At 39.2% G+C, this 27145-nt stretch overlaps 1 protein-coding gene and 2 long non-coding RNA genes across 6 annotated transcripts in view; 2 read left to right on the top strand and 1 right to left on the bottom strand.

The window, feature by feature from the left end:
• Positions 1 to 18: 18 nt before the first annotated feature.
• Positions 19 to 23101, bottom strand: kcng1 (potassium voltage-gated channel, subfamily G, member 1). Of its 4 annotated transcripts, XM_047364785.1 has the most exons (4): positions 9933 to 10013; positions 8967 to 9242; positions 7619 to 8463; positions 19 to 1143 (listed from the first exon to the last, which is right to left on the bottom strand). In XM_047364785.1, exons 3-4 carry the CDS (start codon positions 8399 to 8401, stop codon positions 364 to 366), a joined length of 1563 nt encoding a protein of 520 aa, XP_047220741.1. In that variant the 5' UTR covers positions 8402 to 8463; positions 8967 to 9242; positions 9933 to 10013; the 3' UTR covers positions 19 to 363. The 4 variants fall into 4 exon arrangements, with proteins under 4 accessions (XP_047220741.1, XP_047219988.1, XP_047218445.1 ...); XM_047364032.1 differs by lacking the exons at positions 8967 to 9242; positions 9933 to 10013 and adding an exon at positions 22964 to 23101; XM_047362489.1 differs by lacking the exon at positions 8967 to 9242 and having other exon boundaries at positions 9933 to 10039.
• On the top strand, positions 17461 to 23392 carry LOC124868402. Its single transcript, XR_007038353.1, has 3 exons — positions 17461 to 17614; positions 21377 to 21484; positions 23071 to 23392. It is a non-coding gene; the product is annotated as an uncharacterized LOC124868402 (long non-coding RNA).
• A 3029-nt stretch (positions 23393 to 26421) lies between these two features.
• The window catches only part of LOC124875000, a 46258-nt gene continuing 45534 nt past the window's right edge, over positions 26422 to 27145 (top strand). The window contains exon 1 of the long non-coding RNA XR_007039940.1: positions 26422 to 26507. This is a non-coding gene — a long non-coding RNA (uncharacterized LOC124875000). The remainder of the gene's footprint in view (positions 26508 to 27145) is intronic.

Raw genomic sequence — 27145 nt, 5'->3', positions numbered from 1 at the left:
TGTATAAATTGAACTGAATTGTTTTGCACTAGTTTATTTAGGGCTATCTCAGAAAAAAGGGAGTAGATAGAAATGGACAACACTCTTTTCACATTTTTATATGTAAATAAAAAATCAAACTGTATATTTTCATTCCACTTCACATTTTTGCACTACTTTGCATTGGTCTTACACAAAAAAGACCCTTATTTAATACAGTTTGTGGTTGTAATGTGACAAATGCAAAGACTTTCAGTAGGTATGAATGGTTTTGCATGGCATTGAGCTGATCTCCTCTCTTCTTGTAATTACACAATGAAATGTATTTTGCTGCTTCACTCGTCTTCTCAGTCACATTGAACATCATCTTCAGTCCTGCCAGTCTCAGTTGTCCATTTCTCTGGTTTCAGGTGACCCTATGGGAAAGAGGATGTCACTCTCCATGGAGAGATCGCTGCCCAGGCCAGCCATGCGGCTACGCAGCAGAAAGTGTGTCCTCCTCTGTAGGATCCTCTGCTGCTCCTGCTTCAACTCCACATAGGATCGGGAAAAGGTGTGAAAAATGGAGGTGACCGGGAACGCCATCAGGAGGATTCCACTTAGGATGCTGCTGAGAGCTACTACCTGACCTGGGATGCTCCTTGGCACCATGTCTCCATAACCAACCGTTGTCATAGTGATCACAGCCCACCAATAGGTTGCAGGGATGCTTGTGAACTCCTGTGTGGCAGCCATTTCATTCTCTATCAGGTACAACAGTGGTGAATACAAAGCAATTGCCACGCACAGGAAAAGGAGGAGCAGTCCAAACTCCCGTGTGCAACGTCTTGCCGTCAGGCCAAGAGTCTGCAGGCCCAGCGAATGGCGAGCCAGCCGCATAACGTAAAGGATGCGCAGGGCTCGGAGGACCCGCAGCACCAAGCCCACTTTGTCCAAGTAGCTGCTGCCTGAGCCAAGACGCTTCTCCCCCTTGGACGTGCCGTCCACCAGCAGCGTGATGTAGTATGGCAGGATGGCCACCACATCGATCAGGTTCAGAGGCTTTCTGAAGAAGGTCAACTTACTGCGATCCTGAATGAACCGTAGGGAGAACTCCAAAGAGAACCAGGCCACACATACAGTCTCCACTATGAATATATTGTAACACATCTTGGAACATGTGCCCTGAAAAAGAAAAAACCAAAACACTGGTCATCAGCATGTTAGAATCACTAGAGGGAGCCACATCAACATAAAATCAGGAACTAACTAGTGAGGCAGCTGCTGCACAGGCAACATTTAGCTTAAAAAGATACAGAGATGTGAATAACGTATTTCCTCTTTTACACACTTCTTGCCTTTTTAATTTTCTGTCTCACTTAAATGTTGCAGGAAGTTTATTAGGAGACAAAGATAACCTAAGTAAATATAAAATGTAGTTTTTAAATGAGGATTTAATTTATTTGGGGAAAAGCATCCTGAACCAACCTAGTCATATTATTTAATAATAAATGCAATTTCATGATTCAAAGTGGAAAATAAACCAATCATTATTGCGTTATTTCAACTTCTCAATATTTGTGTCTCAATTGATCAGTGTCACACACAGGACTGGTCAAGACGTTTCTTTAGTCTTTAAACGTAACAAAATACAGAAGCATAGATTACGTAATAATTGATCAGATTAATGAGGCTCAGTGTGATGCAAAAAAAAATCTAATCTTTCCTCATCCATCTTCATCAACTTTCTTGCAGACACCCTGTAAATTTAGGTCAAATTGACATGGAACTGCTCACAATTTTATATATCTAGACAAAAACCTGAGTTGGATCTGTAGTAAAATAATAAGAAAGTATGATGCTGCCATTAACATGTTTTGTTGTGGTTATGCTGTTCTTTTCCTGAAACTCAGCACCAAACATACCTTTTGGATTTACCACGTTCCAACTGATTTGGTTTCTTCCGACATACACCCTCCCCTACAAGGTTTGGAAAGATTTTAGCCAAACTAGGATGTTTTCTTTGAAAGAAACCACTTCTCTTTGGCAACCAAACTCCTTAGTCCAAATTTAGGAGTGAACTCACACGTTGAACACAACCTCCTCATTTGGAAATTGCTACAGCTCCATCAGTGTTACTGTCAGCCTTCCTATCCAATTTCCATTTGTTTTGTCTTGTCAGTTCTGAAACGAATGTCAAATTTTTGCCACTTTTGGTCTAATGTTTTATAGTTTGACGTGTGTCTTTATCATACCATAGTGTATACACAAAAGTTGATGTGGAATTTGTTTGTACTGATCTCCTGACTGATACCTTTGTACGATGAGGAGCTATAGATCCTTAGTAACCTCACAAACTATGGCTGAAGCTAAAGGATGCAAAGAAGCAAGCGAGGACAGCTAAACTTCAGTATCATTACAGGTCGGTGTGAAGACTGAATGCTGAAATCAAAAGGTGCAATATCAAAATATTAATTTAAGAGTGAGTGCACTTATGTAACATGGTCAAAGCAATACTTCAGGAGTATAATTCACATTAATGTGGAAAAAGTGTAGAAATAGATTATCATGGTCTTCAAAATCTTAAATTTTAAACAGGGGTAGGTTGACTTTTGAGAGGCATTATAAGTAACACATTTAAAAAAGTAAAACCCAACAGAAGTAAAAAAAAAAAAAAGTAGGACGGTGTTAGTGAGGAATCTCTGACTTTCCAAGTCAGCATTCTGACGTTAGTGGTCATTCCAGTTGATAGCTCTGACTGGGAACCAGAAAATCCAAATTCCAAGTATGAATGAAACACACCGTTGATGTTGCAAAAATGCAAATAAAACTTCATTTAAATCAACCCCAGAATGACCAAGTTGAGTGTGGGAATTACATCAGTAAAACACATCTGAATATGTCTGTGACCCAAAAAGGACTTTGCCCATCGAACATGGTTTCATTTGAATACTGTGGTTCGGTAGGAAGAGTAGTCGTCTTGCAATCAGAAGATTGTGGGTTTGATTCCAGCTTCCTCCTGGCATATGTCGATGTGCCCCTGGGCAAGGCACTTAACCTCAAGTTGCCTACCGATCTGCATATCGGTGTGTGAGTGCGATTTGGTGAATGTGGCTCTAGTGTAAAGCGCTTTGAGTGGTCTGTGTGACTGGAAAAGCGCTATAAAAGTTCAGTCCATTTACCATTCAATAGTTTTGCCAATAAACATCAGAGAAACACCTACAGAAATTAATCCAGTCCTTCAGATGGCCTTTGCTTCCACTAGGACTTTAATCAAGCACTAAGAAGAGTCATATGTAGCTTGATTTTTTTATTTTGTTTTACACAGAAAATAAAGTATGATATGTTAAGTTTGAAACTGCTTTGAAAACATTTGGACAGAACAACAGAGTTGCAGCTGTAAATATAACATATCTTTGGAATGGACTTTATATTATAATATCACTATGGAAATACTGCAGAATAACAGGAAATGTTGACCAATGTAGACCAACTGCCAGGGCTAAAAACTCTATCTGGCAGCCAGGAACCACAAGCAGTCTGTTACAATCAGATTGTTACCACTTTTAATTAAGCAGCCTAGCAGAGACATATTGAGAAAAATGAGCACAAGTGAGGCCTGTCGAGTCAAACTGAATTTTTGAATTCAATTAGACCAAGAACTCTCATTTTATTTCCTTTCATTAATTTTCATCAACAGGGATTGTGCATGATTTAGAAAGGCTAAAAGGCTATACAAGTTGTTTACATCCCATCATTTTCTGCAGTTTAGGACGAAAAAGCCATGCTTAAGAACCCAAGAATACTTTTCAGTAGACGTGTTTTACTGTATTTAAATCTTCCATTAGCACTGTTAGCAGTTAAAAATTTAATCTGACAGTCACTCTTATATTTTGTATTAAAAGCTTTGACTTACATTTCATTTATAAAACTGAGAGAGTGATGTGAGTGGCTAAAAGTCCACTTCCCTTTTATTTGACAGCAGAGGCCAAGGCTTTTAATTAAAGCTGTGATTGAAGTAAAAAACTATAATAAGGCATACTGGGATGTGTTTGAATATTTTTCCTAATCTAAAAACAACTATTAAGTCCCGTTAGTCTCCCAGCAGTCTCTCTTTGAGTTTTTTTATTCAACTATACAAATGAAACATGCCATAATTAGGATTTTAGTTCAGATTAGACAGGCTCTATTGAAAATATTATTGAACCATAATACATCTGCATCCCCACTGTTAAATGAATAGTTATTAGTTGAAACAGTGGGGATGCTCAGTGGCTCAACTGGTAGACCTGGCACACCATGTGCAGAGGCTTATAGTCTTCGACATGGTTGTTATCTTGTCCAGAAGCAGATCTTCTCTGGGCTGAGAGACATCTGGGATTGCCAGTGCCCTTGGCAAAGTTAATTTCCACCTCTATAGTAGCAACATTAATGCAGAAAAGCACACTGGGGTTTTGGAGCAACCTATGCCCATGGGACCACCTCTTTTCCCAGAACATCCTTGCATGTCAAATAAGAAAGGGTAAAACTACCCTCTGCACATGTTACAAAGGTACGGGTGAGGAAGGAGCTTATCAAGTTTTCTCAGGAGGGGAGAATGTTGAAATGTAAAAAAACAAGTACAGTTCCTGTACTTCGGCACAACTTGCTATATGTTTCATGGAAGAACAGGTAAAAATAACACCAGTAAAGCTTCATTGCTTGGTGTTCTTTTTTGAGAGGGAATGACATGGCAGATTGGTAAAAGCTTGTATTTTTCAGCTTTATTTGGACTGGCCAGATAAAAGGCTTTCAAGTTTATTCTGACTAGGATAAATAAAGCTACTACTATACAACTTGTTCTCGTGTTTATACCGTTTACAGTAAAATACATATTTAGAGTGTTTTTTACTTTACACATTACTTACTGTTCATTGTTGGGTGGTAATTTTAGTGAAAACTGGTAAGACTGATTAAAAATCAATAATGATCAATAAAGGAAGAAGCTCCTGCTAAAAATCGCCACTTTCAAGCTTGATCTTAATTTTGTGTTACACATAGGGTCAAACTAAAGGCCTTCTGGAGAAAAGCTTTACAGTCAAACGAGACAAAGATTGAGCTACTCGGCCACAATGAAAAGACGCATCTTCGGACAATTCTTCCAAACCTAAGAACACTACAGGTCCTTCTCAAAATATTAGCATATTGTGATAAAGTTCATTATTTTCCATAATGTCATGATGAAAATTTAACAGTCATATTTTAGATTCATTGCACACTAACTGAAATATTTCAGGTCTTTTATGGTCTTAATACGGATGATTTTGGCATACAGCTCATAAAAACCCAAAATTCCTATCTCACAAAATTAGCATATTTCATCCGACCAATGAAAGAAAAGTGTTTTTAATACAAAAAACGTCAACCTTCAAATAATCATGTACAGTTATGCACTCAATACTTGGTCGGAAATCCTTTTGCAGAAATGATTGCTTCAATGCGGCATGGCATGGAGACAATCAGCCTGTGGCACTGCTGAGGTCTTATGGAGGCCCAGGATGCTTCAATAGCGGCCTTTAGCTCATCCAGAGTGTTGGGTCTTGAGTCTCTCAACGTTCTCTTCACAATATCCCACAGATTCTCTATGGGGTTCAGGTCAGGAGAGTTGGCAGGCCAATTGAGCACAGTGATACCATGGTCAGTAAACCATTTACCAGTGGTTTTGAAAAACTGGTAAATGCTGAAAAATGAAATCTTCATCTCCATAAAGCTTTTCAGCAGATGGAAGCATGAAGTGCTCCAAAATCTCCTGATAGCTAGCTGCATTGACCCTGCCCTTGATAAAACACAGTGGACCAACACCAGCAGCTGACACGGCACCCCAGACCATCACTGACTGTGGGTACTTGACACTGGACTTCTGGCATTTTGGCATTTCCTTCTCCCCAGTCTTCCTCCAGACTCTGGCACCTTGATTTCCGAATGACATGCAGAATTTGCTTTCATCCGAAAAAAGTACTTTGGACCACTGAGCAACAGTCCAGTGCTGCTTCTCTGTAGCCCAGGTCTGGGGAATGCGGCACCTGTAGCCCATTTCCTGCACACGCCAGTGCACGGTGGCTCTGGATGTTTCTACTCCAGACTCAGTCCACTGGTTCCGCAGGTCCCCCAAGGTCTGGAATCGGCCCTTCTCCACAATCTTCCTCAGGGTCCGGTCACCTCTTCTTGTTGTGCAGCGTTTTCTGCCACACTTTTTCCTTCCCACAGACTTCCCACTGAGGTGCCTTGATACAGCACTCTGGGAACAGCCTATTCATTCAGAAATTTCTTTCTGTGTCTTACCCTCTTGCTTGAGGGTGTCAATAGTGGCCTTCTGGACAGCAGTCAGGTCGGCAGTCTTACCAATTATGGAGGTTTGGAGTGATGAACCAGGCTGGGAGTTTTAAAGGCCTCAGGAATCTTTTGCAGGTGTTTAGAGTTAACTCGTTGATTCAGATGATTAGGTTCATAGCTCGTTTAGAGACCCTTTTAATGATATGCTAATTTTGTGAGATAGGAATTTTGGGTTTTCATGAGCTGTATGCCAAAATCATCCGTATTTAGACAATAAAAGACCTGAAATATTTCAGTTAGTGTGCAATGAATCTAAAATATATGAATGTTAAATTTTCATCATGACATTATGGAAAATAATGAACTTTATCACAATATGCAAATTTTTTGAGAAGGACCTGTATGTTTACTGTCAAGGATGGTAGTGGTAGCATCATGCTGAGGGTCTGTTGTGCTGCATTGCAAGTGTATGGAATAATGAAGAAGGTGGATTACCACCAAATTCCAATTCAACATATCCACTCACCAGCTAGATGGTTGGATGTTGACAGGATAAGGCAAATACAAAGCTTTTACAAAGGTCCCAACCTTAACTCTGCTGGAACCTGAAACCAGGTCTGTGCCAGGAGACCGAACAATTTAAATTTAAATTAAGAGTGGTCAAAAATCCAGACAGAATAATGCCAAAAACTTGCTGAAGGCTGCAAAAAGTGTTAAGCTTCTGTACAACATCTCAAGCACTTTTACCAAAATATTAGTGGGGATGTATGTAAATATTTGAATTATATGTATACCATAATTCAAATTCTAAATGCATTATTGGGCTTCATTGTGGCACAGTTGGTAGCACTGTTGCCTTGCAGCAAGAAGGTCCTGGATATGAGTCCCGGCCTGAGGTCTTTCTGCATAGAGTTTTCATGTTCTCCTCGTGTATACTTATACTGCTTGTCCTGTGGGTCTCTATGTTGCCCGTTGATGAACTGGCGACCTGTCCAGGGTGTGCCCTGACTCTCGCCCAATGACTGCTGGAGATAGGCCCCAGCCACCCTGTGACTCTGCATGGATAAGCGGGTATAGACAGTGAATATATGTATAATTGTGGATTTTGGAAATCCATCATAATTTAAAGCTTGCGCACCCAGTTATAGCTTTTAAAAATCATTGAAGGTGTTTGTTACATGATATTCTACGCCTACAAAAGAATTGCTCAGACCCATTATTATTATCATTATTAAAAGCCCCAAATTATAATGGCTATCATGCCTATGAAGTAGGCTTCTAACCTGTTCTGTTCTTGTATCTTTGCTGTATTTGTTGTTTATTTTATGTGAAATGTTGTTTTACTCACCGCCTCCTCCTCTTCTCTCATAGCTGGCATTGTGCTGATGGAGAGGTTGATGGCTGTGATGGTAACAAACAACACTGACAAACAAGCAAAGATCTTTCCTGGCAGGCCAGAGTGAGGCCTCTCCACCATGTCTCTCAGTTTGCTCATACACCAGTTGATTCTAGACTCAGCTGTGTGCTCTTTGTGCACGTTCTCAGAATCCAACTGATCCTCCAAGAGTTCATCCTCCTCTTCCGCTCTCTCAATTGCTTCAAACTCTTCCAGACGCTGCAGCATGCGCCGACGACAACACCACTCCAAGCTCTCCTCTGGTACACCCCAGTAGAGGAGCTCCTCCCTGAAGGAGAGTGCACACATCTCCCTGAGGGAGCGCAGCTTACCTGCCCGTAAGAAGGTCAGGATGGTCCTGAAGGCGCAGGGGCTGCGATCAAAGAAGAACTCATTGTGTGTAACATCGTAGTCATCACAGATGAGCATAATCTCTTCAAAGCTGCTGCATAGGTGCAACTGACCCAGACGGGAAAGAGGGAAATCCTCTAAAGTGGTCCAAGGCATCTGGTAGCGCAGGCCACCCACATTAATGATGGCATGGATCTTCCAGGTGCTGGACAGAGTGTTGTTGTCTGGGATGGCACTGAGTTCAGGGGCGAGCTGGGCCCTTTTGTAGAAGGCTCCCTTCTGAGCCTCTTCCTCTTGTTGGGGAGGTTGATTAAGGGAGGTGTCAGAGGCACAGCTTAGGGCACTGTAGTCATAGTCAGAGCCATCACCTGCCAACAGGGTCATCTTTACTGTCCGCTCACATCCCTGTGCTCAGCCTCCCGTCAGCACGATCTCACCCTCACAAACTGAAAAAGAGAATAAAGTTTGTTACTCTGACAATTCTTCAAAGAGTGCACCGATTATTTATCCTGTGGAACATGCTCAGATACTATTTATTTATAAATGAATACTTTAAATACCATTTCTACTCCTTGTCTCACACCCACTACCTTCATGCCCTCTTTCACTCCATCCATAAATCTCCTGTTTGGTCTTCCTTTAGGCCTCTTACCTGGCAGTTCCAGCCTCAGCATCCTTCTACTGATATACTCACTATCCCTTCTTTTTACATGTCCAAACCATCTCAGTCTGGCCTCTCTGGCCTTATTTCCAACACATCTAACATGAGCTATCCCTCTGATGTACTCGTTCCTGATCTATTCCCGATTCATCTCTGCTACCTCCAGCTCTGTCTTCGGTCTCTTCCTCAGTGCCACTGTCTCTAAACCATACAACACTGGTGACCTCACTATCGTTTTGTAAACCTTTCCTTTCATTGTCACTGATACTCTTTTATCATACAACATACCTGGCACTTTGTTCCACATGTTCCAAGTTGCTTGGACACGTTTCTTCACCTCTTTTTCACACTCATCGTTGCTCTGGACTGTTTACCCCAGTACTTAAAATCCTCCACGTTCTTCATCTCTGTTCCCTGTAACCTTATGTCTCCACTTGGGTCCCTCTCATTTACACACATGTATTCTGTCTTGCCCCTGCTGACCTTCATTTCTCTTCTTTCAGCTCTCATACATGGTCTGCTCCAGCTTCCCTCTTGGCACCCTGTTATATGCGTTCTCTAGATCTACAAAAACACAATGCAGCTCCCTTTGACCTTGAAAGCAAATCTTGAATCTCCTTACAGCAAATCTTGGATCTGTAGTAGTTTGTCTTGGCATGAAACCATACTGCTGTTCACAGAAGCTCACTGTTGACCTCAGTCTAGCTTCCATTACTCTTTCCTGTAACTTCTTGAATGACTCATCAACTTTATTTATCTGTTGTTTCCCCAGCTCTGCACATCTCACCATTGTTTTTGATAATTATTACCACCACACTTCTTCTCCATTTATCAGGCATGTTCTCACTCTCTAAGATCTCATTGAACAGCCTGGTCAAAAACTCTACTGCTGTCTCTTCTAGACACTTCTATACATCCATAGGTATATCATCAGGAAAACCTGCTTTTCCAGTCTTCATCATTTTCAATGCCTTTGTTATATACTTCATCCTTACTAATCTTTGCTACTTCCTGATTCAAAGTAGTTGCTTATTCTGCTCTCTCTCATTTTCCTAATTCATCAAATCTTCAAAGTACTCCTTCCATCCTCCTATCACACTTGCTGCACCTGTCAGTACATTTCTATCTCAATTCTTAATCACCCTAACCTGCTGAACTGTCAGGAATACTTTTGGAGTCAGAACCAAGTGCAGACAGTGAGGCTAAGGAAGCATGGTAAGTTGTGATGTTCAAAAAAACTAAAGAAAAACTTACAAAACAAAGGAAAAACAAGAGCAGGCATGGCATGAATAATCGGTCTGGGCTTAGCTTGGCTTGTCTTGGCTTGGCTTGGCTTGGCTTGGCTTGGCTTAAACAATCCTGGACATACTTGATAAAACATAAAGTATACTACCACAAGGAGCAAACAGAGTGGAAGGGTAAATATACAGCATGGCACAGGTGGAACGACGAGACTGATTTGCATCAAACAGGTGGACCAGATGAAGCTGATTAGAGGCTGTGGCAGTAGTGAACACAAACATGACTGGACCTTAACAAGGACACAATCAAACCTAAGACCCATATTATGGATATAACAGAAAATAAATTAAATGCACTATGAACAGAATACAAGAATCATGAGAAACTAAACCTAAGGAAAGAACTAAAGCACCACCTGGAAAATGATCAGCAACAGGATCCAGACACACAATTTGGAGAACATAAGCAGAGAAAACCTAAAACAAAAACTTAAACACCTCAAATCATGACATGAACATCCTTTCCATCTCTGTCTTTCTGGCTCATCAACATGTATAAATCCTTCTCTCCACCTAAATGTTCAATGGTACAAGTCACTGTATGTCCTTTGTTTGGCCTTAGCTACCTCCACCTTAACTTTACAACGAGTCTTCCTCTTCTCTTGACATCTCTCTTCAGTCCTCACAATGTCCCACTTCTTCTTAGCCCCACTTCTTTCTCTGTACACTCTCCTGTACTTCCTCATTCCACCACGAAGTCTCCTTATCAACTTTCCTTCCAGATGACATACCCAATACTCTCCTGCCTGTCTGCCTGATAGCCTTTTGCTGTAGTTGTCCAGTCATCTAGAAACACCTCCTGGCCATAGCCTGTCTCAACTCCTCTGTGAAAGCCACAGAACTTTCTTCCTTTTTCAGCATCTCCTTGTCCTCTGCTCTGCCTTTGTCCTCTTCATCTTCATTACCATCAGTCATTCTGCACACCACTGTGCTATCCGGCAACACTCTCACCCATTACTAAATGCCCATGTGTTTAAAATTATACTTAGAATCAGTTACAACACAGTGCATCATTATTGACATAAACCAGTAGAGTGATAGCTTTCTCAGTCAAACAGATGATGAATATATGTCATCAACAGAAGGCTCAGCACAAAGGGCAAGCCTCAGTGAGAAAAAAGAAAGCTTGAAACTTGCTTACCAAGGCCCACTCACTGCACAATAATTTGGTACAGCAGGGAATCTCTTGTAGTCCTAATAATGATGCAAGTAAACATAGTGCAACCTGAAATACCTACATGTTTTCCACATTTCCAAGATCAGGTTGCTGGGGTAACCAGTCCAGGAAGAAAAAACAGACACCTTTCTCCCCAGTGACACTGTACAACTTAATTTAGGGAAGTCCACTGAGTTTCCAAGCCTCATATTTAGTCCCTCCAATGAGTCCTGACTTCTCCTGGGCTCTCCCTCATTATTTTTATTTGATAAGAGGTCATGATCTCTCTGTAATAGTCAAGTGGATTCAGTTCATTCAGCGATAGGAACCACAATCAGTAGAAATAGTAATATAAAATATAAAATATTTGTAAACATGCCAATGAATTATATAAATGTAAATTATGAGTGGCATTTGTGCATTTTGCAATTCTTTATCTCCATTCATCCTCAGAATATAAAGCTACCAACAAAAATAAACCAATAGGTTAAACGCATTGGCATAAAAAGGTATGTTTATGAATACGAAATAGAAGTAGTTTTGAATGAAAGGGTAACAGATACAAAGTGGGGATATAAACTGCTGAAGGTAGAGATTAAACAGGAGTCACTGTGGCCTGGGCTGATAGAGCAAGCTAATGCTACCATCAGCATGCTAGCTATAATGTTGGCATGATGCCACTAATGTTAACTAATTATTATTATCATCATTAGACTTCTGAATGTGCCTAAAGTAACTTCACGGTCGCCTCAGAGGTGTTTACACATTTATTATAACTTTGAAAACATTTTTAGAGTTGTATTTTTAAGCTTTTCATATGATGCTTACATATTTGATGTTTGTGATTTAGCTATCAACAGTCATTTTGTTTTGTGCGTACATAATTATTGTGGATTACAAAGTAAAATGATGTAATATCATTTCTGTCATAACATTTTATGTTTGTAGTTATAAAGGAAGATGAAGTTAATTACTAAATGTAAATTTGTGAAAGAGCAGCAGAAAAGTATAGATCAAAGTGCAAAAATAACTCACTTTCCGTCTATTACGAATCAGAAAAAGGCGGACCCAAGATTCAGCCAGACACAGTACTGAAAATGTAAAAGGTTTATTCAGCCACAGGAAAACGTCACTCAGGTAAAACTCCACACAGCTTCTGGGAATCACTGCTTTTGTCTTGAGTAGAACTTGAAACCCAGAGGGGAAACCTCAGTGGGCGGCAGGCAGTGATCTCCACAGCACAGGTAAGAAGTGACTCCAGGCTGAATAATCCGAGGGCTAGGCTGGCTCAATAATCCAAGGACAGAAACAGGGTCAACGATCGGAACAAGAGGCGTCAGGCAAGGGGCAGGCAGAGGCACAAACCAGATGTAGGAAACAAGGTCGACGACCAAAATCCAAAAAGTCCGACAGGGAGCAGGCAGAGGCATAAATCCAAAAGACAAGACAAGGTCAAGAACAATGATCATACAGGAAGGAACGCTGGATATCTACTCACACGATGGCTTTCAAAAATCTGGCACCGTCTGCTTGTCAGAGTCAGTATATATCAGGGAAGACACAGGTGCTTGGCATTCCACAGATTGCACTACACTGCAGCAGCCACCAGGTGCATCTAATCTGCTGATTGCAGCCAGGGAGACAGGGTAGAGCAGACGTGCCAGAATCATAACACTGTCCACATATGGCCTAATTTTCCAAGTTTGCACAAAACCACTCACAAACCTGTTCGCATCTGCAAAGCTGATATACAAACGTGGTGCTAATCTGATTGCAAATCAGCGAAACAGCGGGGCCAAAGTTTTTAGCATGTTTGCCTTCCTGAATATGGAAAACAGATGATAATGACCCAAATGTGCAAATATACTGGAGTGGGATAAGCAAATGTAATCCTTTACCATCAAACCTGAAAAAGATTGCGGTGCTGTTTTTGCATTTAGATTTAGAACGTTTGAAATTCAAGTATTAACAGGGACGCAAAAATGTCTGCTGTCACTTTGGCAAGAAGGAAGGCCGATAGAATGACATATGACGGAGAGAGAGAATCTTCTGTACATGTGTCAACAGATGTAGGTTGTCAAAAATAAAAATAATAAAAATAGACAAGAATAGAGGATTCTATGTAGGACTATCTAAGCTCTGATTCTCTGCCAATCACAAACAAAATCCATGACATATCTCCTATGAAAAAAAACTCCATGCAACACTTTTTGTTTTGCGCCTGGATCATTCAAGGCAGGCATGTCCACTTATTGCAAGTGCAATTTTTTTTGTACAAGCAAATTAGCGCCCCCTATTTGGGATCTTTAAAGATCAGGCCCTTAGTCTTCTATAAAGTAAACATCAAAATACCAATGCTGGTTAGAACTGGAGCAGAAATTTTGTCTACCTGAATGCTGTGTCAAATTACAACTTTTGTCACAACCAGTCATTCACCATTGTGGTGAATTACAGGCAGACTATAATGTGTACTTTTAAATCCCACTGCAGAGTGCTTGTTTGTTAACTCTCCAAGCACTCCTGCAACTTTTTTCTCCTCACAGCATAAATCTCTTTATAAATGTTTACTTTATGAACTCAAAAGCGATCTGCTGACTTTCATTTTACAACTTTTGTTTTCGGTGGACATTGTGTTATGCATAGATGTGCCGGGTTTGGCATTTCAGATGTTACGATATCACTTTTTTAAAAGTTTTACTATCATTCTTGGCTGTTTTGATTTTTTTCATTTGTTTTAAAATGTTGTTGTATATATTTCTCAAATTTGGATATTGCACTAAACATAACTATTGTAAGCTAAAAGTTTGAACACAGATGAAAAGGAAACGTACCAATAATTGTATACGTATGCCTTTTAATTTTCTAATTTTATCATAGTTTTGCGATATAGGTATCCATTTTAGTTATTAAGCCACTGATAGCCAGGTTAGAGATACTTCTAACCAAATCTTTGGAAACACAGCAATGGTGTACCACCAGGGATGTTGCATTTTCTCCTTGTTCAAACAGCAATAATAAATTCTGTTTAGTTTTTTTAATCCTAAAGCCTATTTTATTATAGTAGACTGACACATTTTTGGCTGTGTTGATGACAGGTTTACAGACAGGAGTTGTTTTGCTCAGACTGCAGACTGAAAGTCAAGGGAAAGGAGGTATACTACACAAAGATATTAAGATTCCTGCCACTCTGCACCTGACCTTTTTGCTGGCAGCAAAATTATTCAGTTGTTTGTGTTTTTGGATGCAATCATAAAAAAAACACGTGAATGCATGAACTGTGAGTTGACGATGTAAAAATAGTTTAAATTGGGAGAGAGTTTGGAAAACTTTGCTCTTGATTTAGGCCCTGCATAAAAAATCACATATTAGAAAGAACACAACACATTATCATGTCATTAGAGCTGAATCATGACTATGTGAATAAAAATAACTTGTTTTTCATCTACAAAATACTTCTATTCAGGCAAATCTGAAAACAGCAATTCATGTTTACTGTCACTGCATCATATAACATAATCAAGATTTTCTCCAAATATTCTTTACTGCGCTTTCTGCATCTCAGTAGCTTTTGTGCAGTCTTGCAAACAGGAAACAAATTGCATTGAAACTCCCTTCAAGTCTTTCTCATCATCTGAAGCAGGAAATATGAAATTTATGATACATTAAACACATTAAACACTGATAGATACAGTAGGGATCAAGAGAGCAGCTTCTCCTCCTTGACACAGTGTGCATAAAAATCTGTTACCTGCAGCAGCCAGGGAATTATAAATATTGATGTTCCTCTGAGTGTTAGATAATTCACTGATGTAGCTGTTTTCTGTATGCTCCAAGAAGACTATATTTGCAATACCCACTGAGTGATCTGAATGTTTTAATTTATTTTTTTTTTTAGGTATTTGAGCCGAAAAAAGCCAACTCATTGTTTTAATGATTTTTCCTCAGAGATGATATTGGAGGTAAGAGAATGTACAAAAGAAAAGGGGGAAATAGAAGATTTTAGCTGTGCGTGATCATTTTAAGAAAGAGCTCCTGGCCTGTGTACACACTAATTGAATCAATTACAGTAATTTAGGGGGAGGCAAGTTAGCCTGTCAGAGATTAAACTGTCAATGCTGCAATGCCAGCTCGGGTTTAGGAGGAACGCCTTGGCTTCTAAAATAGCCATGTGGGTGTGTCAACTGAATGCTTATTAGGCACCTGCACTGTCAGCTTTTGTTTGCCATACTGATTACAGCCAGCAGGATCTTCCACCCATGAAGCTAGATGTTGTGCAATCTGAGATCTTCTCCTTTTCATTTCAATTTGAATACAGGCGCCTTATTCCTGCTGCTAAATGTTAGTGTGACGTGTTATTTCTGCCCTTGAGAAAACATAAACCTAACATATTTGTTTATATAAAAATTCTTTGATACATGAGAAACCAAAAGGGAACAAATAGCAGCACATGCTGTATATACAATATATTGCAAAAATATGTATTAAAAACCTTTTTTAAAATTCTGTCACCTTAAAACCACAAACATGAACTTTTCCTGCCTATGATCTGTTAACAAACTTATTTCTGTTTGCTAAATGACAGAATGAGGACAGAGAATTGTTTCTAGAGAGTTTTGCTTTTTTCAAATTCTGGAGTTACTTATGTTTCCTTAATATTTGGTAGAATTGCCCTTTTAATTGTAGGACTTGGGTCAAATGTTTTGGGAATCCTTCTACAAGCTTCACACAATAATTTGCTCGAATTTTGTCCTATTCCTCATGACAGATCATGTGCAACTGATTGTGGTTTGTAGACCATCTTGCTCACGCAAACCTTTTCAGCTCTCCCCACAACTTTTTGATCCCTCAGTGACCTTTCAAACCATGTCAGTGCAGGACTCATTGCACTGTGCAACTCTATGCGTTACATTAACGCTCAGCTTGGACTCCTGCTTTACTTGCACACTGATCACCTGCACTGTTGTACCGCTCTCGCACCCAATACTGCTCTATATTTACTCTCACTCACTTAAAACTGTGCAAATATATTTATATTATATTGTAGATATGTTTATACTGTTTAACTTGTACTGTATTGCACCGACTACGCCAAAACAAATTCCTTGTATGTCCAAAAACGTAGTTGGCAATAAAGCTTTTCTGATTCTGATTCTGGATTACCACCAAAATATGTTCATCTCTGGGACTCAGAACCCATTTCCTTCCTAAATGGTAAGATGGCTGGACATTCCTATTGATCAGATACCACTCCTAAAAACTGTAACCAGAGATGAACAAGATGTGTGAAGGTCCAGAATTCTATTCCTGATAACTGGGCTGATTTCCTTTATTTTCTTATGAGGTCACACTATGCAGCAGTGCGTTTGAGGTGTCGGCTTAAAACACATCCATAGGTGTGCCTCCAAAGAACTCAGGCTTTGGAAATTAACATGACATCAGTATCTTGGTTTTTTCAAATAGTTTAAATGTATAGTAATCCTAGTGTATTTAATCTTCTGAATTTTCTGGAATAAAAAAATCTCTAAATATTTGCTCATCATTTTAATAGAAAATAATTTTGGCAATTCTAACTGCCCTGAAACAATAAAAGTTTAGATTTAATGTCAGACATAAAAAAAAAAAAGGTTATTTGTCTTTTTATACACCATGAGTATATATCTGGTTTTCAAGTTTCGCTGTTCTTTGAAGGCATCCCATATTTGTTCGCAAAAATCTGGAAACTAGCATCAAGTATTACCAATGCACACACTAGACTGGTTGAGGGTAAGTTGGGAAAGTTTAAAGTGGGTTTTTGTTATCATCTGAAAATTTACATACAACACATGACTGTGTTGACATATAGTGATGGAAGCTGAGTCAAATTCCTTGTTTGTGCACACAAACGTGGCCAATAATGTTGATTCTGATTATCTCAGCCTGTCATACCCAAGCTGGTTATTAGGTTATAACTTCTTTCCTCAGTGCATAAACTCTATGAGTTTATTACTACATTTTTATTGTTTTCTGTAGAAATACAGATTATGAAATGTCTGTGGTTAGAAAAAAACTAAACTCCAGAAATGAAACTATGTAAATTCTCTCATTTTTGACACTTCTCACACTCTGCCTTTTATGTAGCAGAGGTCATTCAAACACCTACCCACCGCTAGTGTGGACGTGCTGGAGTCTATCTAAGCCACCCTCCAACTGGATTAAATCACACTTAACCCCCTGAGGCCTGTTTGATCTCTCACTTTGCCTTTAAAGTGATTGTGCTTTTGTCTCTCCACAGACGCAAAAGTGATTTCTAAACTCTTGTTTTCTCTTTTCTCTGCTCCGTCGTGGCTCTGATGCATCCTCAGGAGGGGGAGATGGAGTCTCTCTCTCTCTCGGAAGGAGGGATGAAGGCTGTTCTCCCTACCAGATTGGCTGAGGTCTGGCCTCTTTCGGTGCCAGCGCTATCACAGCTAAGCCACAGGGCATGTTCTCCAGATTGCCTGGTGAGTCACTGGCCTGTGAGTCTATGCTTCCTGACTGCATTGTGCATGCGTTTCCCACGATTCCATCCACAGGAGAATTTGAAGAGCATCGATACCAGCTGAGGGGCAAGATAATGTTAACTAAGATTTTTAAAGCTAAGAAATTGTTGAGATTGTATCAGTCTGTAGAGACATATGTGGAGTCGGTTTTCTAAAAGGAACATATGTAAAGTGGCACCATGTTCTCCTTAGAGACATATTACTGCTTCAATAGTTACATCTCTTCATGGTTCTTGTTTGCATACAGTATTGGTGGAAGTGTTGTGTAAAACAGGTTTTACCAATCTGTCTCTGAATCAGGGATTTGCAATTCCGCTTGACTCACTCCGTGAATTACAGACACATGCTAAATTCATGAGTAACAGACTTTCTGTCAGTATTTCTAGACGCACAAAACTCACTTGTGTTCCTAGTCTGAGCTGTTGAAAGTCAAAAGTATTGTTTTATTTTCTTTCATGTAGCTTGATAATCATTTTAAAAACAAGGTACTCTGAAGTGTTTTAGAGCGACAGATAGCACCTAAAAATACAGTTCTAACATGTCCTTCCAGCTTTATAGGCCATTTAAATTACACACTGTCCCTTTTTTCTTGTTTATAACAGCATCCAATTCTCTGTCTATTCCTTTAACAGCTCACTGTACGCTAATGGACCATAAGAGCTTGGTGTTTCCAGAAATGGACCACAAGAGCTGGAAAGGCTAGGCTGTCTCGCTCTCCCCTTCTCTCCTTCTGAAATCTGGTTAAACACTGAAACAGTCATGCATGCCAGAAGCAGATCTGATCCAAATACCTTTTCTTACACTAATTCCTGCAGAAATCATTGTAAATATTTTTTCAGTAGGAAGTGGGTGGTATTAATGCATACAGAAACAAGGAGGGATAGCCTTGGGGTGATAATCCTCAGCACAAGTCTGTGGTCCACCGCAGTGGGCTGCTCCCTACTTCTCAGGAGATAATACTTTTCAGTGATGAGCTTTGTTTGCACTAATGGCTGTTTTCTGATATTTTTTTTTTATATTACAGTTCATTTCAGCTTTGCACAGGAGCTTGAACAACATTTTTCCTCATTTGTAAGAGACAGAAAACCAAGGCTAAAACAAAAACAAGTAATCGGCATTTGGTTAAGTGATTATGAAACACAATTTCTTGCAGAACAACAAAATGAGCCTTTTGTATCATGCCCACTAAAGCAGAAAGGTCAGGCTATATATGGATGTTTATGTCTGAAACATTCCTTTCTAGAAATCTTTCACAGTAACAACAGAATAGATTCTGTTCTTGACGAGACAAAAGAATATGTCGAATGAATGTGCGGAATAATATTGGAAACACAGAAAGAAGATGTAACCGGCACATTTGCTGCACCAATCATCAGTGCTGAAAACATGTGGGGGGCTCCACGGAACTACATAAAGGGAAGTAAGAGGAATAGCTCTTTACTTGCCAAAAACAGTTTCTCTGCTGGAAACGCTTTTTGCCCTAGGACTATGAAACACGCAACATCTGCAGGCAACTGCAGATGATTGTGAGCATAAATCAACTTCCTGTTGCTAATAATTAGTTGTAGATGCCTTGTTTTTTCTTTGACTGTAGATCCTGTCTGAGTATTTTCATTCCCCTTCTATCCACCTCATGTGTTGTTAAAAGGACTTTTTTGTACAGCCAAACAATATGGTGTAAGAAACATCAACTGTAGACAGACTTATACATTTTGAGTGGTGTGACAGGTGGTTTCCTGGGAATATTTTAATAGCTACAATGTTGTAGTGCAGTTAAACAATCATGAGTAAAACACAAACTGATTATAAGAAAAAACTTGCAGAATCAGAATCAGAACTAGGAGGGCTAATGACCATGGCCATCAGAATAACAATTCTGGAACAGAGACAGAAACAGAAATTATGCCATTTACCTAAAGGCAGTTATTGTCAAAAGAGGTCATTAAATCTCTGTTGTACATTCCAAGCAGTCTGGGTTCTTGAAGGGATACTTACCAGCATAGGATGCCGGTTTGCAAAGTCTCCAAGCTACTCAGACAACAGATCTCCTGACTTTTTTCTCTGCACATAGATCCTGACACAATGACCTCAAATTCAAACTGGAGCATTTGCCAGCACTACTTTTATCTTGGAATACTGGAATTCTAACGGTCTGCTCGGGTCAGTTTTTCAGTTATAGAAATGAACAGAACTACAGAGAGAACACATGTGAAAAATTATATGTGCTTATTAATTAACTTTTTAATAGGATAAAACCCTTTAGAGAAAAGGGCCAGCAAGAAACATTACACCTCCGTCACTTTGAGTCTTCAGTTTGTTTACCAGACTGTCCTCCGTCTGTCCTCAGTTCAACAAATCCACATATTTCAGCACCACTGCCCCACATTATCCCCTGCAAAGTGTGATATTTGGTCTGTCTGCAAAACCACACAGCAGCAACATCCCAACTTTACATCAATACCTCAGATTCAGTCTATAACTACATTAAGATTATTCCATCTCAGGCATTTTTCTTTCTGAGTGGTTTATTGCACATTCTCACTATTTGTGAGTGCTCATCTAACTTGATTATATAAAGATTGCATAACATTAAGTCCACTGCATTGACTGTGTGCATCAGTTTTCATCTTTTTGATGCCTTTTCTCTGTGAGGGCAGCAATCATGCAACCACCTAACTGCTTCACGGCTATGTAAACAAGTCTTTTTTCTACAAGACGCAGATAAATGCCTCGGAGGATCGGCTTAAAAGCTTCCTCCTGCAGCTGAAGCCCCCTGTCTTTCAGATTTGAAAGGATCTCCGGTCTGTCTGCGGGCTGGAGTGACCGGGGCAATGGTCAATCACAGATTGGTTTAGAAAAAGAACTGATCTTTTAACACTAAAACACAGACAGTGAAAAAGTTCTCAAGTTGATGAGATTGAATGGCGCTGACAAACAGCCACAGGGCGTTTCTTTGAGCAGACGTAATGAATGTGAAGTGAAGTGATATTGAAGGAGATCAAGAAGTGGAAAAAGACAAACCCCATCCTAGTTTGATGTTAACCATTAAAATAAAAATTGATGAAAAATTTAGAATGTCCTCACAGTTTAGCCCAAGTGTTTAAGTATAAATTCAGTATATCAATAAAAGTCTACTAGATTTACTTAAACAACATTCATTCATGCAATACAACAGAAATTTGATAAAGATTCGATCCAACATAACTGATTGATTGCTTCACATATCCTCACCCACTGAACACACCTGGTAAAGATGTTCACAGCTAAAACGTGCTGTTCCTGATTTATCTTTTTATTAGAATAATCTCACACTGAAACTGTTTGTAGAATGCAACCTTTTATGAATGAAATAAAACTCTCTTCGGAAAAAAAACTCTACATTAAAATGTTTAACCAAATTACAAATAGCAACGCTTATGGCGCACCTGTTATTGTAGAACCCCGTTTTGCCCACAGGACAGCCATTAGTCTTTCTTTATCACATTTCACAGATTGAGGCATTCTGTTAGAGGGATCTTTGACCATTCCTCTTCATACAGTTTCTCTAGATCATCACGTCATTGTTCTTCTTTAATGTGCTCTTCTGTTTAGTACATCCTAGAGTTTTTTCAGGATTTAGGTCTGAGACTGAGATCACCATGGAAGTTCTTTGTTGATTGTGCAATATGTTTTAGATCAATGTCCAGTTGAAATACCCAGTCGTGACTCTCTTCCCGTTTACAGGCAGGGGCCACCAGAATCCTGGTATTTGAAGAGTTAATAATGCTGTGAAGTCTAACAAGGTTTCCAGGGCCTTTAGAAGAGGATCGGGTCTGCGGCGTCTCAGATCCGGTAATACAGTGGACATGAAGTGCTTTTCTACATATCTGTCCTTTGTCTTTTCCACACTCACTTGTAGTGTTTGTTGCAGAAAAAATTGGACTGAAACGTTTTTTTTTTTTGTTTTTTTTGGTATTCATCCCAAACAACAGGTTGGCAGGTAGTGAGACTTGGGACCAAACCATTGGCTTGATTTTATTTTCCTGACTTATTACAATAAACACACCTGCATGTCTTGAAAGCCATGACCTCCTGTCCTCCCCATTTTGAAGCGGGGCTAAAATAAAAGGGCTTCTCTGTCCATTAATATTTATAACTCCTGTGAGTCAGAAATTACAAACTAAAGTATAGAAAAAATTCTTCAGTTACATTTCTTTTCTATTAATTATTATATTGGTAAGAAGTGTACCATTAACAATTTTGTTTTAAAAAAGTGGAAATAACAAAAATCATTTATTCAAATTAATGGTAATATCTTTCAAAAACTTTCAGTGAGAGATTATGTTACTGGAATAAAAGATATATTGTTAAGGTTTTTTACATGTCTTTATCATAGGTACCATTAAGTGTGGAGGGCACTGTCCCTAACAGTAAAAAGGGCAGATTATAATTATTTTGTGGGCTCCTCTTTGTGGAAGAGAATCAGACAGATGCTGTTAAGAGGAGGAAAAAAGTCATTAGTTCATCTCATTTTAGTCACAATTACCTGGAGGAGCAAGAGCCGTTGATATATTACATATCATATATCACTGACCCCAAAGACTTAGACTGACATCAGTGTTGTGGACTCATAATCGCATTATGTGCCATAATCCATCATCATCTTAAAATTGAGAGCATGGTCTGTGTTTGGAAATGATCTCCCGGCTGATGGATGAACTCGTAACATCAGCCGATTTGCTGTCGGAGGACTCAAAGCTGCAAAAGTTTCTCTCACATCAATCCTCATTTAAAAAAATTTGATTTTGAGGAGTGCTCGTGATATCTAATGCCCGTCCAGACAGTGATTCAGTGATCCTCAGTATGTACTCTCCATGCTGAACTCTGTTTCTGAGATATCAGCAAATGTTTACAGATCATAACACTCTGCAATGTGGTCGCAGCTTTGTTACCATGGTGTACATGCAGGATATCCAGTATGCAAATCGCTGTCATTTGTGAAAGACAAATAGTGCACACTTCACAGGGAACATTTGATCTGCTCAGGCTTTCTCCCGCAGCAACATTCCTGTTTGTCTCCAAAGAGGGTGAATATTTTTGCACATCCTCTGTGAAGCTCTCAGGTAACACAAGTACTCTCTTTTTTTTATCCCAACTGCTGTGGAAATATCCACGCTGGAGTCTGATTTATAAGTAGTGAGAATGAATTCTACGCTGGATGCCTAGAACACTCCCTCAAAGACAAACTTGCTTCAAAGAAACAGCACCTTTCTATTATCAAAAATAAAGTTTCAAAACCCACTTTTTTTTTAAAAATGAGAAGATACTTACTTTTCTCTTGTATCCCTGCCCAGGACACCTGAAAATGAAGAATTCACATAAATGAAGATCTGAAATGTGTTTGCCTTTAGCTCTAACTCTACTCCATCTCAACGCAGGCGCTGGAGCTGGCGGAGTATGAGGAGGCTGTTTGATCAGGAGCAACAGGCTGCCTCCCTTGTTCCATACCTCTCTCCCTCTCCCTCACCCCACCCCACCCCTTTCCCTTCTCCCTCATCTCTCGCTCTGAACTCCTTCCCCACCCCGCTCCGTCCCTCCCTCCTTCTTTCCTTTACCGAGCGCTGACATCAGAAGTGGGATGAGTCGGTTTGCCAAAAGCTTTGAAGAGAATTCCATGGCAACCGCATATCCTGTTCTTCCTGTTCACCTTTAAATGGGAATAATCACCATTTTTCTTACTAATAAATTCATGTGAAGGTTTATATTTGTCAAGTGGGTTACTCGACTGAAGGCGAGGGAGGAAGAGGAGGAGGGAAGGGAAGGTCTGCTGTCGGCTGCCTGAGACTCTGCAGGGTGTCCAAATTTAGAGAAGTGGTGGGAAATGCTATCATGAGGTACAAAGATGATGATGATGATGATGATGATGAGGAGGAGGAGGCATGGTTCATATGGATAATGTTTTGGAGCGCCAGGATAAACGCTACAAATATTTGTTTTTTTTATGTTTAATGCAATCTATTCTTTGTCCTATTGTTCACCAATTACACATACCGAATATAAATGTGCATTTTATCTATGTATCTACAAAGTTTGCTAGGGAAAATATCAAATTTAGTGCCACTGTGCAACAGCAACAAAAAAACACCATGTTGTGTGTAGTCTGTTATGCCTTTTCTGATCTCCTTGAATTGAAAAAGAACACACATCTGAACATGACAGGTCAATCTCAGCATATTGTTTTCATTTCAGTCCAGTAATCACCCATAATGGTGAGGTGAAGTTAAAAGACCTAAATGTGCACCATTTTTTTAAACACTGTGGGTGCAATCTTCCTCCTGTCAGCAGCGTATAGTTGTTTTTAAAAAGAGATATATGCAGGGAAGGAAAGGTCAAGTGCAGTTCCTGTGCGGGGTTGTTGAGATTCGAAACAGAACCACTGTTTGCAGGGTGACTAAAGGGAACTGATGATTGTGATAATGCACACAAAAAAAGGAGCTCCATCATCACAACATTAGATTTAAAAATAGCACAAACCTTATGGTGGAAAATCATAAAAACCCTGCCTGAGTTCTCAAAAGCTGCTGTTATATTAAGGTGAATGAAATATATGGTCATGATGTCTAAACCGTAACACAGAACTGTGGTGCCCTGGCCATGAGATGAAACAAATACTCAAATGTACACAATCAAAGAGTCTGGTAGAAAGCTCTGCATCTTTAAATACACACATGAACCTACTTTTAGTCCAGCCCAGGAAGGAGTCGCCGCAGCTGGAATTCCCATGATGTTATGGAACCACCAACAAAGCACTTTGTTCTCATTTGCCTGTGCTAGCCCTGCCGACCCATTAGGGGTTCAGCATGCAAAACTGAGGGACTTTGAAACTCGCTGCCGAGGAAGACAATTACTTTGAAGAACCCTTGGTTCCAAACTTGACTACACTCTGGCGTTCGTGTAACCTGCTGATCAAAGAACAAAGTTAAGTAAACATCTGACCATCCAGTGTTTATGCTAAAGAATAATTGGGAATTAACTTCACCATGTAGCCATTTTACCACCACAAACAAAGCAAAACACAGTAAAATAAACAATATTTTGATTGTTTCATCTTACACTAATTTTCTCTGCCCAGACACAACCTCTTACGTAAATGGTTCTGAAGAACAGGTGGACGGGAGGTCCAAGGAGGGATGAGCTACACGAACCAGCACACATGAAGGCGTGTGATGCTGGCGGTTCTTACACTGTCTTCTTTCCAGCAGCGAACAGGACTTTAAACCTTGAGGCTAGTCTATTTGTCATGTCATGTGTTGTGTTTTAAAGCTACAACAAACTTTATTTGAATGAGTGGTTTAAACACAGATGGGCCAAATGTGCCGCTGGTGCTCATATAAACCTTAATATTTATATTATTGATATTTTAACCACATGTGAAACTAAAATGGTTGCTACATAAGATATCTTTCCTCTGTTAGCCAATGCCACTAATGCTATGGCCAGCAAAGTCAAATATTTACATACGACTACTCACTATCTCGTGAGAGTCCATAGACGTTCCTCTCCGCCATTTTAGTGGTCCTTTACACCATGTGATGGCTAAGTAAAATAATATTAAGATCAAATGTCCAAAAGATTATGGATTTCAAATACAGCAAATAATATCTCCGTAAATTATTATTAAATTATTTTTACTAAAATAATGGTGGCTGATTAAAATAATGTTAAGAATCAATTATCCAAATTCTAATTTGGAAAATCATTTCTTTAAATATAATTTAATTAAAATAAGATTTTACTTACATTCTGATTTTGCATTCTGACTGGTTGAAGACATACCAATTGCTGTCAATATTAATTAGTTTTATAAAACTAATTTGACCTTGTTTCTAAAGTTCTCAAGATAAACCTATTTAATAAAATATTAAATAACTTGGATGGGTGGGTGGGTTGAACCAGCAACCCACTGGTTACAGGACAAACTCCTACCACCTGACCTACAGCCGCTCATTCATACAGCACAGAGCCAAGAAAATACTTTTTAGTACATATGATCAGTGAACTCAAATAAGATGTCCTGCCATCAAAAATCACAAAATAGCTGTAAACATATCAGATTGGACTTTTTACATTTATAACTGCATATACCGAAGTACCTATAAAATGTCCTTGCTAAATCATGTGTTTAACTTAAATAACTCTTATTCCCAAAGGTGGTTTACTGGTATCTCCAAAATATGAATGATTTAATGACCTGTTGTTTGTCAAACTTTTTTTGACTATCTGTCAAAATATGTAAATTTTTCTTATAATTAATCTCATTTTGCTATTTTTAAATGACTTGTTGGTGGTGAGGAAGCATGAAGTTTATGGGTTATGAAAACATGGTGTTTTACTATGACTGTTTTTTTATTCTATGTGCCTTCTCTAAGTACAAAACCTCTGTTCACATGGATGACATTACTGGGTCAGACAACATGCAGTAAGTTAGAAACATTTCCCTCTATATGGTTTTAGCAATGATAATAAGCTGCAGGATTGAATGTTTTCACTCAGTGTATGTTACAAGACAAACACATCCAGTTTATATCCAGTTATAAATGTCATATTGCTGGGTTTGTGGTAGGACCAAAATGCAGAGAGTAACCAGGCATAACCAGGTGCAACACAGAGTATCAACAACAAGGATGTCAATGACATAAACAACACACAGATCCACCAGGGAACTAAGGCAACTGAGGAACTTAAATACAAACAGGAAATGCAGTGAGAACCAATGAACGGCAAGATCAGGTAATCAAGGAAAACACAGAACGGTGACACTACTGGGAGACAGAGGGAGTGAAACCAGTTAACAGGACAAGACACAGAATTAAAGGTAAACAGAGATCCAGCCCAGGTATAATAAACAAAAACATAAACCCAAAACTCAGTCACTGGCTGGGTATGACAATAAAGGAATTTACTTTGGTCTGAATTCAAATTATATCCAGTATGATCTAATCATATACTGTTTTCATGCGGTCACTCCTGCTTATTTATCGAATGAGATTATTATCCGTGTTTGTCAAATGGTCCTTTACTCAACTACAAATCAACAGCAATTAAACCACATGCCAGACACTGGAAACTTTATTCAATCATTTGTTGCTGTTCTTTTTTTTAATTAAATGTTGCCTAGGTTCTTTTAAATAACTTTCAATCTTTGTTATTTTTGAATCTAACTCATAATTAAAGGCAAGCTTAAGTAAAAATTCAGTCAAACCAAAAGTCTTAATGTATTCAGAAATACTAAAAAATAACAAATTCACCTTGCTGTATTTGCAATTCATCATTCTGATCAACATGCAGCACACCAGGATTCAGGCACCTGTGCTTTCTTACACTGGTGAAACTGCTGGGAGATTTAAAACTTAAATCTATCTGAATATTACAAGAAGGGGAATAAAATTAGGAAAACAAAGCATGTGTTTCTCCAGAGGCCTTCTCATCAGTGATTGTGCCTGCAGGTACCTG

Source organism: Girardinichthys multiradiatus, chromosome 1 (assembly GCF_021462225.1).
Source record: "Girardinichthys multiradiatus isolate DD_20200921_A chromosome 1, DD_fGirMul_XY1, whole genome shotgun sequence".
Taxonomy (NCBI): domain Eukaryota; kingdom Metazoa; phylum Chordata; class Actinopteri; order Cyprinodontiformes; family Goodeidae; genus Girardinichthys; species Girardinichthys multiradiatus.
This window is presented reverse-complemented; position numbering and strand designations above follow the sequence as displayed.